The sequence below is a fragment of the Phragmites australis genome, chromosome 12 (genome assembly GCF_958298935.1).
Source record: "Phragmites australis chromosome 12, lpPhrAust1.1, whole genome shotgun sequence".
Lineage (NCBI taxonomy): Eukaryota > Viridiplantae > Streptophyta > Magnoliopsida > Poales > Poaceae > Phragmites > Phragmites australis.
The window spans coordinates 4,537,803-4,550,346 of NC_084932.1; the positions used below are offsets into that span (position 1 = coordinate 4,537,803).

General features: G+C 44.1%; 1 protein-coding gene and 1 pseudogene across 1 annotated transcript; both read right to left on the bottom strand.

The window, feature by feature from the left end:
• Positions 1-1,187: 1,187 nt before the first annotated feature.
• Positions 1,188-2,974, bottom strand: LOC133886272 (putative pentatricopeptide repeat-containing protein At4g17915; annotated as a pseudogene).
• LOC133886271 (putative disease resistance protein RGA1) lies at positions 2,932-7,364 on the bottom strand. The gene is made up of 3 exons (XM_062326022.1): positions 6,852-7,364; positions 3,916-6,722; positions 2,932-3,264 (listed from the first exon to the last, which is right to left on the bottom strand). The coding sequence occupies exons 1-2, from the start codon at positions 7,167-7,169 to the stop codon at positions 3,960-3,962; spliced, it is 3,081 nt and encodes a 1,026-aa protein (XP_062182006.1). The 5' UTR covers positions 7,170-7,364; the 3' UTR covers positions 2,932-3,264; positions 3,916-3,959.
• Between the last annotated feature and the right edge of the window lie 5,180 nt (positions 7,365-12,544).

Sequence of the window (12,544 nt, forward strand, 5' to 3'; positions counted from 1 at the left end):
ATATGAATGTTTAGATGATCAGATACTTGTTGCTAATTTTACATGAAGTAAGAGGGGGTCAGGGCAACATATATTTTACTTTTTCGCAAGAGGTAGCTTGCAAGAAAGCAATACTCACAGTTTATCAAATGGTCCTCCATCAAACACCAGACATCAGAGATGTTAGATACTTGTTGACGGCCTCTCAAAATCTGGAGCAGACGGAAAACAAGGGCACTCTTTGATGTCACAGAACTCCAGTTGATCAAGGGACTGCAAACCATCTATAGAAGATAGCACTACGCAATGTGTCAATGTCTTGCAGGAAAGAAGCCTCAGTGATGTTAACATTGAACATTTACATATTTCGAGTTCAGTAAGGGTAAAGTCATCCAAATCTGACATATCCTCCTCAAAGGAACGAGAACCTCTGCTCGCATTAGCATAATCGAAATCAAACTTGACCTCCTTCAAAGAAGACATACCAACCAAGGACAGCTTCTCCAGAAATGGCAATTGATTGAATGGTGGTAGGATCTCCATTCCTGTACAATCGTGAAGATATAAGCACGGTCTGCATTGTCACCTCATACTGTGTGCCCATCCAATCTGGACCAACGGAATCCTAAATCAAATCAATCAGCACCAACCACACAAAAATAGTACAGTTAGTATTATGCTCCACAGCTAATGAACTGTATGAGGACAATAAGCTATGCAATTTAGTAAATAGAAGCTATTTATTTCATAATATAAAATCCACAGTTACCTTTTGTTGGAAATTTGGAGAACTTAATCACTGAAAGTTCATTCCAACACCCCAAACTACGTTCACCCCAAACCTACAAGTTGCAAGGGGAGGGGTGACACCATCATTCCATCAAGAGATTACTTCTTGCACATACTGAGTTGGTACCATCTGTCATGTGTGAAGCAGCCCCTGCCAACTAGTGATCATGTGTGCACCAGCCCTATTGTAGATCAAACATTTGATAAAAGTTTGGCTTTGAGGGTAACAAGTCTGGCTGCGTACTTGAACATCGCCAGCCTATGGTGTTTCCAAGAACTGATTTATAAGTATAGCACCTTTCTAGAATTAACAGTCTTGCTTTCCTTCTCGTAGGGCATGCACTGATCCAGTCATTTCTCTGCTGCATTGCTCGTGCTCATTATACAGGATCATCCCATCAAGTCGCCGACCTTTTTACTTTCACTATGACCGTAACAGCCTAGCCATATATAATGCCGACCAAACTTTCCTCACATCATTTTTGAAACCTGCACTACGTAGCCCTGTGATGACAGCACGCTTTGCAGATGCGAGAATGTTGTTCCCTTCATGCAAGCAGATCCGCAAGAATTTGGATGTCATATGGTACCTACCCACATTGCATAAACCATGGACTAGTGATGTGTAAGTAAAATCATATTTTACCTTCATGCTATGCAGTAATCGGATGGCTGCATCCACCTCATGAGATTTGCAGAGAGCATTAATCAAGCAATTGTATGCTACCACATTTGATTCCATGCCCATCATCTCCATGTGCCATAACTGCTTCTCCACAGCCTTGATTTGCCCCATCTTGCATAGACCATTGACCAAAATTGAGAATGTGTATTCATCGCTCTCCGGGCCACCTTCCTCCATCATATTCAACAGCTCAAACGCATCTTCCATCATCCCTTCTTTGCATCGCAAGTAAATCAGTGTGTTATAGCATGCATTGTCGAGACTGGAACCACTTTGTATCATGAGCTCACCATAGGCATTGGCTTCTTGCATCCGGCCCTTCTTGACAAGAGCACTGATCACCGTGCAGTAGGGGAAGGCAGCCGAAATGTACCCTCCTTCCAGCAGGGACAAGAAGGTCTCTAACCCCTGTCAAGCCTGCCATACCTAAAGCAGCACTTCATAACCATCGTGTATGTGATGGCGTTTGGGGCATGCTTGGTCCTCCCCAGCTCCTTAAGCACCATGCGGGCGTACCCCACCTTGCTTGACCTGCAAAGCACGTTGATCATCGTGTTGTAAGTCACAATGCCAACAGGGAGCCGCAACCTCTGCAGGTACCTGAACATCCTGTACGCGGTCGCCGCGTGGTCAGCCCTGAACAGCCCGGCAAGGAGCGTGTTGTACGTCATGGCGCACGGCGAGACGCCCTGCTCGGTCATATCAGCGAACACCCCTGCTCGGTCATATCAGCGAACACCCGGTAGGCGGCCTCCGGGTGGCCGGACCTGAACAGGTAGTGCATGAGGGCGTTGCCGCTCCATGCGTCGGGGGCGATCCCGGACCGGAGCATTTCGTCAAACAGGTCGAGGACGCGCATCGGGACTCCGCGCCAGCGATGAGGGAGTTGTATGTGACGGCGTCGGGGCTCATCCCGGCCTCCCGCCGGTGCGCGACGGCGATGCCTGCATCGAGGACCGCGGCGCGGTAGTGCGTGGCGAGGAGGGGTACGGGGCAGGCCCAGGCGGATGGCATCGACTCCGCGCAGGCGAGGCTGCCGCCGCGGCAGAACGCGGCGAGGCCTACGTTCAGCATCAGCGTCGAGATCTGGAGCTGCGCCTGTTCCCGGGCCATGCCTCCGCTTCCGCCTCCGGCGCGCCGCCGCAAGACTCCCTTCCGGGCTCGGCTGAACGCATGACACTTCGATTTCCATACAGCTCGCTCGCAGTTTACCGGTTCGCTACGAGCAGTGCCGCCGCCTTGTCGTGGGAAGGCAGGTCGACTACACGTGGTGGCGGGAGATCGGTGCGGCGTGCCGGTGCCTCGGTGGCGCCGCCGCTGGGTATTCGGGGTTCGGGAGGAGAGGTGGGAATGCGCAGACCGCGCAACAGAGAAAGGAGAATCAGCTTGGTGGTCCCCCCCGTAGCGGGCCCTACATGTCATTGAATTAAAGAACCCATCAAATGAGTATTGTCCTGGCACACCAAACTGACCAATGCTAGCAAGTATTCGCAGCTTTGCATAACCCACAAATTTAAACATAAAAAGTCACTTTGAACTTTTAAAGAAATAGTGCTTCAAAAGAAGGGACAAATTTAGAATGTAGAAGAAAGGTTACATAATATAGATTTGACACTCCCTAACAAAAAAACAAGACATGATATGGGACCTCCCCATTAATTTGGTTCTAAAACGTGTAGTCCCCATTTACATTTTCTTCTTGTTGTTGAGCTCTCTTGCACGTTCAACCAAAAAAAACCCCACACTGAATTTCATCAGTACTCCAGACTTATAATTCTGGTCCTTATTGATATCATAATTCAAGGCAACATCTGCAGGCAAATGAAAGTATCGGTTAGTATAAATGTATCATCACACATTCCTAGAAATGTTGTTCAATTCTATGTACTTATTCTGGGATCAGTGCTAGAATAATTTTGTAGCACAACAAAAAGGTAATTTCCATGCCAAAGGACAAATATTAGAAAATATACTTTGCCGGGGCCTATTCTTTTTAGCTTTATGTGAAAAATAATAGGCAATGGAAAAAAAATCCTTCCAGAGAAAAAGGTATATCATCAAGGAACATTTGGTCAACAAGAATAAAGGACTGAATAGTATAATACTAGTTTTCCAAAGATATTGTTCAGGTTCAAGAAATTTTGCAATAAAATACAGTGGAAATGTATTATTTAAGAAATATAGGCTGCAAGTGGATGTCTGAATGACATATACTTAGTTATAGATATGGCTGTAAATAATTGATCTATTTTTATTTTTGTGGAAGTTACAACTAAGATTATGATAACGAAGATCTGTTTGTTAATCCTAACTCAAAGCAATGTAGATTGATGGAATTTTCCTGAAATGAATGTTCAGATGATCAGATACTTGTTGCTAATTTTACATGAAGTAAGAGGGGGTCAGGGCAACACATATTTTATTTTTTCGCGAGAGGTAGCTTGCAAGAAAGCAATACTCACAGTTTATCAAATGGCCCTCCATCAAACACCAGACATCAGAGATGCTAGATACTTGTTGACGGTCTTTCAAAATCTGGAGCAGACGGAAAACAAGGGCACTCTTTGATGTCACAGAACTCCAGTTGATCAAGGGACTGCAAACCATCTATAGAAGCTAGCACTATGCAATCTTTAATGCTCAACTTTGTCAATGCCTTGCAGGAAAGAAGCCTCAGTGATGTTAGCATTGAACATTTACATATTTCGAGTTCAGTAAGGGCAAAGTCATCCAAATCTGACATATCCTCCTCAAAGGAACGAGAACCTCTGCTCGCATTAGCATAATCGAAATCAAACTTGACCTCCTTCAAAGAAGACATACCAACCAAGGATAGCTTCTCCAGAAATGGCAATTGATTGAATGGTGGGAGGATCTCCATTCCTGTACAATCGTGAAGATATAGACTTTCTAAATTGTTGAGGGTGAAATTTTCTCCCAGCCAGGATGGAGTGGCACCTATGTAATTTGTGATATGGAGATGCTCGAGACGATCATGTGGTTGAAGACCCTCTAGTGTTTCCTTTGGAAACTTGCCACTTGTTCTTCCCCATGACAGTGACAATGTCCTGAGATGCTTTTTTTCTTTAATTCCTGCACAACTGGCCTCATCCTTTTTTATAACATTATCAAGATTAAAGATTCTAAGTGATCCTCTGATCTGATTCAAGTTCTCCAGCTGTGAAATTGCAAATCCATTCTCTGTTTGAACATGGAATTCTTTCAGTTCTTGTAGAAATTTAAGTTTGCCAACTCTTACTATCTTTGAGTGCAAGTGCAATTCCCCTGACTCTGGAACAATCAGATAGCGCAGATTTACAAGATTACAAATGTCCCTTGGCAAATCATTAAGACCACACCAATGCCTTACGTCCAGTACCTGAAGATGATAAAGTCTACATAGAGACTTAGGCAAACATTTGAGAGTCTCCTCGGTGGATCTCAGTTCTAGATAGCGAAGATGGATGAAATTTGCAATACTTGACTGCAAAATGTCAGCGTTTAAAAACATTGCTGATAGCTGGAGTACTCGGACATGCTTTAGTTGCCCCAGAATCTTTGCATATATTACAGAGAAAGACTTATCATATGAACCGACTAGCATCAAACTGTCTAAGCTTCCCAAGATATCGTTGTTTCGAATGGCAGTTAGCCCTTTTTCAAAGGTTTCATTATGTTCTATTTTGCCATTTTGTTTCTTCTTGTATGCTGACTCAGTCCAGATGCTTATATGACTAACATATGGGGAGACTGTTAAAGGACCTGAGCCATCTACAGTGAGGCATTCATTGACTGAGACACTCTGCGCAAGGTCCTGAATTAAATCATGCATGAGATAGTATGCATATTCCTGTGACTCCTCAATTTTTTCAAAGAAGCTTCGGTCTACCAAGTCATCAAAATAGTCACTTCCAGTATCCTCTGGTCTCTTTCTTTCATCAATGATAAAGCCAAGAGCAATCCAAATATGTACCAACTGGTCCTTGTTAAACTTGTAGCCCTTCGGAAATAAAGCACAGTAAGAGAACAATCTCTGAAGGTGGTAGGGAAGGTGATTGTAACTAAGCATGAGTGCTGGCATGATGTCATCGTTGTCTCCCTGTAGTTTCCATTCATCACCGTCAGAAATTCTCTGCCAGTAATCCTCTTCAAGTCTTCTTTTCAAAAGTGTGCTTAATGTTTTTGCTGCTAGCGGGTTTCCTCTTAACCTAGTGACTATTTCCTTTCCAATTTTTTGTAACTTTCTTCGGCCTTGATAGTTTTCATCACCAAAGATGCATCTTTTGAAGAAAAGCCAAAACACATCTTCCTTTAAACCACCCAAGTTGATGTGCGGCTCCATTATACTCGTTATTTTCGTAATTGATTTTATTCGAGTAGTCACCAAAACCACATTACCCGTGATTTGTGTACATCTAAGTGGAGCCAATAGCTTGTCCCACCGTCTCTCATTCTCTTCCCACACATCATCCAAAACTAATAGAAATCTTTTGGTCAAATATTTCTTGATACCATCTTGGAGAATACTCAAATTCTTAGCCGTGCTTTTATGCTTGCCTTCAGATATACATTCTAGAATCTCTTCTGTAAGCTTGACTTCATCAAAGATAGCGGAAACATAAATCCAAATCCTGATATCAAATTTAGCTTTCATTTCTGGGTCATTGTACACTAACCGAGCAAATGTTGTCTTCCCAACACCTCCATTACCAATAATAGGAAGAACCGAAAGCTTTTGATTACTTGCTGAGACATTCGTGATTAACTTTACAATCTTGTTCTTCTCCTCTTCCCGTGCAAAGACTTTAGTTTCAGTGTAGCAGGCTCCTTCCTCTCGTGAGTCTGAGCTTGTGCTGTGCGTTGCTCGAGTAATTTCATCAATCTTGTCTTGCTTGAGAGCCTTACGAACGTCCTCACAGATCTCATGTAGCTGGTCAACAATAGTTGTTATCCTCCGCGATATGTCATCCTTACAGAGTTTCCTTTCTGGAATTCCATCTGAGACCGTCTCCCCTTCAAGATTTCTCTCTGGGATGATTTGATCATCTGAATCTGCAATCTTCATTCTTTTTATTCCATTCATGATATCATGACGCTCAATTCTTCTTTTGGTTGTCAAAGGATAGTCCTCCTTATTATGCATGGCAGAATATTTTACTGCAGACGATATATATTTGCTCGTCTGATTGGCAAAACCATACGCAAATCGAATAATAGCTGGTGCCTTTGATGAACTTGGGCTGCTGCAGTTGCGCTCCTTATCTTTGATCTGTTTGGTATAAATTGGAAACATTAGAATACAACTGCATAACTTCCCGACAATTCTCGGTAGCAAGAGCAAATTAGTAGCATCTTAAAATAGCCCCTTTGGGGGAGGGAGGGCAAGGACGCAGCTTACCTTGTAGTGGATCTCGAGGTAGTCGAGCTCGTCGAGGAAGTTGCGCGCGTCGGCGGCCAGCCGGCGCACGGCGGCGATCGGCTCCGCGAGCTGCTCGTTCCCGATCCTCTTCCCGCCCGCGGCCCCCGCGCGCGCGGCGCCGAGGACGAGGTTGGCGCGCCGCAGCTCGGACCTGAGGCGCGCGACCTCCTCCTGGTCGACGCCGTGGCGGGCGGCCCACTCCGCGACGCGGTCGCCGACGAGCCTCTCGGCCACTACGCCAACCAGCCATGTCGCCGCGCCGACGGCTTGGCCGACGGCGTCGAACGGGAGCGGCATTGGCAGGGGAGAGGGATGTGGCGAGGAGAGGTGGGTCTCAGCTGCGAAGGCGCTTCACCCTACCGGTCGGGGCTTGCAATCGGTAGTTTCTTGCTTCTTTCCGAGAGAGCCATGGAGCTGATCGGGGTGTCGGTGAAATTCAGGGGACGAATATTTCTGCTGTTGACTCTCACCACCAAGGTACCTTCTGCGAATTGCCAGGAAGGCAAAAAAAAAAAAAAAAAGAGGAGGGGGAAGAGGATCCGGTGCTGCGACTGCACGCGGATCCGTCCGTCCATTTCACATATGAACCGCGCGGATCAGTCGTTGCTGCAGTGTGGTGGTGAGAGAGTTGGATTTAAAATCGTGCACTCTAAATTTGAAAAGTTAAAGTTCAAAACAGTTAACGTTTAATTTTTGCGGTGGGTTGGATTTGCATTAATTTGTATTAATTAACTTGGAATTGCATCCTAAGTGACAATGAGGCCTCTGTAGAGAAGTAAAATTATTCTAAACATAACAACGTATCGTCCTCTACACAATCTCGTCTCCGATGTAGTCGCCGTTAGTCACACCGCCTTGGCAGAGCACGGAGATGAAGAATGCCATAACTGGAGATGAAATATCCTTCTCAACCTAGAAGAGCAGAGTCAACTCTTGAAAATATTTTAGAGGACAACATGTCGAAGTCACCATCAACGCGTGTAAAAATATTGAGCAACCATGGTCACCTCTTGCCAGGGAAGAAGAAGATCATATCAGACGCCGTTAGCTCAAAAGAAATTGAAACTAGAAGCCCATATTGTAGATCCGTCACCACCAAATCTAGATCTGTCAGGTGAAAAAGAACAACCTAAAATCAGGGATGCAAATCAAGCCTGCCCGCCTAAGGTTTGGTTAGTCATAACTCACGATATACTCACCTGAGCTCGCATGACGGAGATGAAAACGCCGAAGGTCACCTAGAGGAATAAAAGTTTGTGTGGAGTTAACGCCGCTGACACCACTAGAAACCTAGGCCCTACTACCCTAAAACTAGCAGCCTATATACAATGTCGTCCATTGATAAGCCGATCCCAGTCCCACCCATCCCGACATCAGAGAAGATTCCATATTGATGGTTAATTTTTGCAGCGGGTTGGATTTGTCAATAAGGTCTCTACAAAAAAAAGTAAAATTACATTGAGTATAGCAGCAGGTCCTCCTGTGCACAATCTCGTCTCCGATATAATCACCCATTAGTCGCACCGCCTTCCACAGAACTTGGTGATGAAGAATGCCATAACTGCAAATGAAATCCCCTTCCCAACCTAGTAGAGAGTAGTGTCAACTCTTGGAAACATTGTAAGGGACAACATGCCGAACCCACCATCAACGCGTAAAAAATAGTGAGTGGCAATCAGTCAGCTCTTCGCTGGGGAAGAAGAAGATCAAATCTAACACCTTCACTAGAAAATAATTAACGCTGGAAGCCTAGATTGTGATCCGACACCACCAAGTTTAAATCCGTCAATGTGGAAAAGAACAACCCAAAACCAGAGATGCCGACCAAGCCCACCAGCATGAGGTTTTGGTAGTCATAACTCGCGATAGACTCACCGGAGCTCGAAAGAAGGAGATGTGGACGCCTGTAGGATTTAGGATATCGACTAGAGCGGGGTGGGGAATATGCGGTTTTAACTCTATTTGCTACCGGATCAAAAATAATTGTGGAATTGAAACGGTTGATCAATAAGCAATGTAAATAGAGCTACTCCTTTGTTGATACAAGGTAATGTTTTGCAATCCTAGAGTGACATGCAACAATTCAATCTCTAAAGAATGTAAACTACACAAATGTAAATATTTGAACTCAAGAACCAACCACAGTAGAGACACAAAAAACTTTTGTGGTCTCAGTGACTTGATGGTCACGCCTAATTCATGTTGAGTTGGGTTCAAACCTTTAACCGCCCCTTTATCAAGTATGCAACACTCACAAAGAGGAGAGGCTCACCGAGAGTAGAAGAACCATCCAAATAGAATACCGCCTGGTAGTCTCGACACGTGTTTTGTGCTTAAGATCGAAACACATGCCCTTCCAACATATAACATCACAATAAAATTTAAGAAAGAGCGAGTAATTAACATTATATTACAAATTCTTAAGCATTCAACCATTTACAATAATTTACATCAAAAGAGATAAACTACACAGCGAAAGAATTAAAATCTAACAACAACAAAAAGACCGGTGGAGCCATATGCCCTTAGGTTCCACCCAAAACCTCATCACACGAGTAGACAACACTACTCTTACCCACCACTGGCATCGACGAACATGAAGTAGCCAGAAACTAACCTTTCCTCGCCTGCAACTTGAGAGAGCAGCGTGCGTACGAAGGTACTCACAAGACTTAATCCATATAGGGTACATATAATAACCCGACTCCAAAGATTATGCATTTGGGTATTTAGTAAGAATAGGCTACAAGGTTAAGTAATTTCATATGCGGTAGCAACCTTAAAACCTATGTGCGAGCACTTATATTTAACCAAACAACCCCTTTCTTTTTCGGTAAACACCAACTGAAGCATAAATGTAACTAGAAACATAATAAACATATATATGAAATAGAACCATCTCAACCGCAACCCAACATACCAAACCATCACCCCTCATTCGTGACTCTACGACCGATGTGGATGGACAGAAGTATGCTCATAACCGAGAGCGAGGCAATTCGAATTGATTTTACACCCTGTAGAGGAATACTCCTGGACCCATACAAAACGAGATCACCTCCCACACAACCCATCAGTTGCGAGTGATGATTCACGTATCAACCATTCATGTACCCACCCCGACTCTTTGTTCCCATGTCAAGTAATGTGGAGGCCACCTAGATCCCGTGCGTACCATGACTTACCGGCACAATCTCAGGCACCCCTAACAGCATTTCCGCTCACATCTCGACGTATAGGTCAAATGAACTCGGTGACTTACGGTACTTGGCTTACCCATCCCATATCTGGGTATGTGATAAGTATGAAAAAGTGCTAAAGCTAACGGCACCGACGGACGATGCTTAACCGATGCAAGCGGTCTACGGCATCCAGGCTCCTCTCTTGAACTACCCCTAGCACCGCCCACATCTCATCTTATCCTCACATCTCATACATCTCAATATCATCATTGTATTTGTGAACAATAAGTAATTCCTAAGTTCGTGAACAATGGTTGGATCATTGTTTTACTTCTACCGATGACCTATGCATTGCTAAGCGTACCGAATAGACTTATAATTAGACATCAACAATGTTATCAAAGCTACAAGAATATGGATAAACAATAACTCAAGTTATCAAGGCTACAAGAATATGGATAAACAACAACTCAAGGTAGAGGTAATGCAATCAACATAGATTTTACCCATATAAGCCTGATATCGACTCACTGAACATGCAACCATACATAAGTATTAATTTATCAATTTAGACTTCATTCAGTTTGAACCAAAGGGTGTAATATGCTTAGATGCTTGCTTTGCTACTTTTCTTCAATTCGGGATCAAACGTCAAACCCCTTTAAAAAACTCGTTACACTCCGGTTCGACGATCACTAAAGAAAAGAATGCATCGCAATAAGCATATGATGAAATGATATAGAATATGCTTTATAATGTATGAAAATATTTTTTCTAGTTAGAACAAGTCATAAGAAGACTAGAAAAATTGGTTTTGAATTTGTAAATAATTAACGGTGAATTAACAAAGTCTTAACCTAATTAATTTATCTTGTAAAGTTAATTAATTATTTCATGGATAGGGATATTTTTAATAGGTAGAGGAGGTGATTATAAAATCAAAAAAATTAGTTTCATAATTTTTGGAGCTACAGAGAATTTATTATGAATTTTACAAGTTTCAGCAAAGAAAAAAAATGTCTGATGAACAGTACAATCCGGATGTTCCGTGTTGAACTCAAAACTTTCGGGTTCCGGAATATCCGGGTGAACCTCCGGGTGGGGGTCCTTAGGTATTTTTGTCTAGGATCACCCGGAACCTCCGGATTGTGACCGAGAACCTCCGAGTGAGGTCAGAAATGCTGATTTTCGCCGGGGATCTCTCTGGCAACGATTCCTACGGCTTTTAGGGTGGGGATTTTGGACATAGAGCATTATCTTGACCTCCTCTAATGTGTAGGACAACATGCATAAGCCAAAAATGATCGGAGCTCGGCTATTGCCTTCAATGGTGGCGGCAGCCATGGTTAGGCTCTTTTGAGCTTGATGCCGGTAGATCCGGCCATGGGAATGAAATGGGAGGAGGTTGAGGTACTCACCATGCCCTAGCAACCTTGTAGCTCGACCGTAGGAGTTGGGGAAGGGCCGGAGATCGAGATGACGTCGGTGAGGGTGGTGGCCGGCTTGAGGAGGAAGAAGAGGTGGTAGAGGTGCTTGAGCTTAACGGGAAGTACAACCTTCGGCGGGCTGCGGTGGGGGAGCTTGCTGGGGACCTCCTCCATGGCCTCCCCTTGCTTCTCCTTCTTCTCTTGGCTCGGTTGGGGAGGGAGAGAGTAGGTGGGAGAGGGAGAGAGTGTGAGAATGAGAGAGAGAGAGAGAGAGAGTGGGTGGGTGAGGGAGGGAGAGAGAACACGGGTGGGGGTGGGAGCTGCTGTTGTGAAGAGAGGGAGGTGAGGTGGTGGGGCTGGCCAACTAGGTGGGCCCTACATGCTAGAGAAAGAAGGTGCAAATTTAATTCTTTTTCTCCCGAATTTTCTTTCTCTTGCCTAATTGACTCACAACGAGGTGTTCTAGTACTTTAAAATAAAATTGCTCAAAAATCAGACATGATGTTTATGATGCATGATTATACTTAAATACATGATTACGGGTCTCGGGCCATGACAGAGCGCTACTTGATGTTTGAGCCGGATTAATACCAAGAACCACTTAATACCACTAGAGTTGCAATTTCACCACTCCAATAAGGCGTGCTTAAGGCCTCTCACAATTACAACCACAACTTCTTCACAATCTTCTTGAAGAGCTCAATGGTTCCACCACCATACCTCCAAGCCGTCTAATAGACGATAACATCCAGAGTAACAAGCCGATGGTACTTGGTTGAAGGATCACTAATGCCACAAATCTCAAACAACGCAAATCAAGCACAAGATGCTCTCAACCTCACAAGGAATGCACCGCAAAGCTATGAGAGGGAGAGAGGAACTTAAGGTTATCAAGTATGCAATCCAAATGGCTAAGAGAGCCCCTTTGCACCTGGTTGGGGCTATTATAGACTACACTATGAAATTTAGCTGTTACGCAAAGATAGCCCCTGTCACTATAGCGATCAGACCACATCACAACCGTCATTCAGACTGCCTCTACCCTCAACGGCTATATTTAGCA

What these genes read in the sequence shown, in the direction of transcription:
- LOC133886271 (XM_062326022.1), bottom strand. Translation starts at nt 7,169, where the DNA reads ATGCCGCTCCCGTTCGACGCCGTCGGCCAAGCCGTCGGCGCGGCGACA. An exon ending in ACCTCGAGATCCACTACAAG is followed by an intron (nt 6,723 to 6,851) that starts GTAAGCTGCGTC and finishes TATACCAAACAG; the next exon opens with ATCAAAGATAAGGAGCGCAA.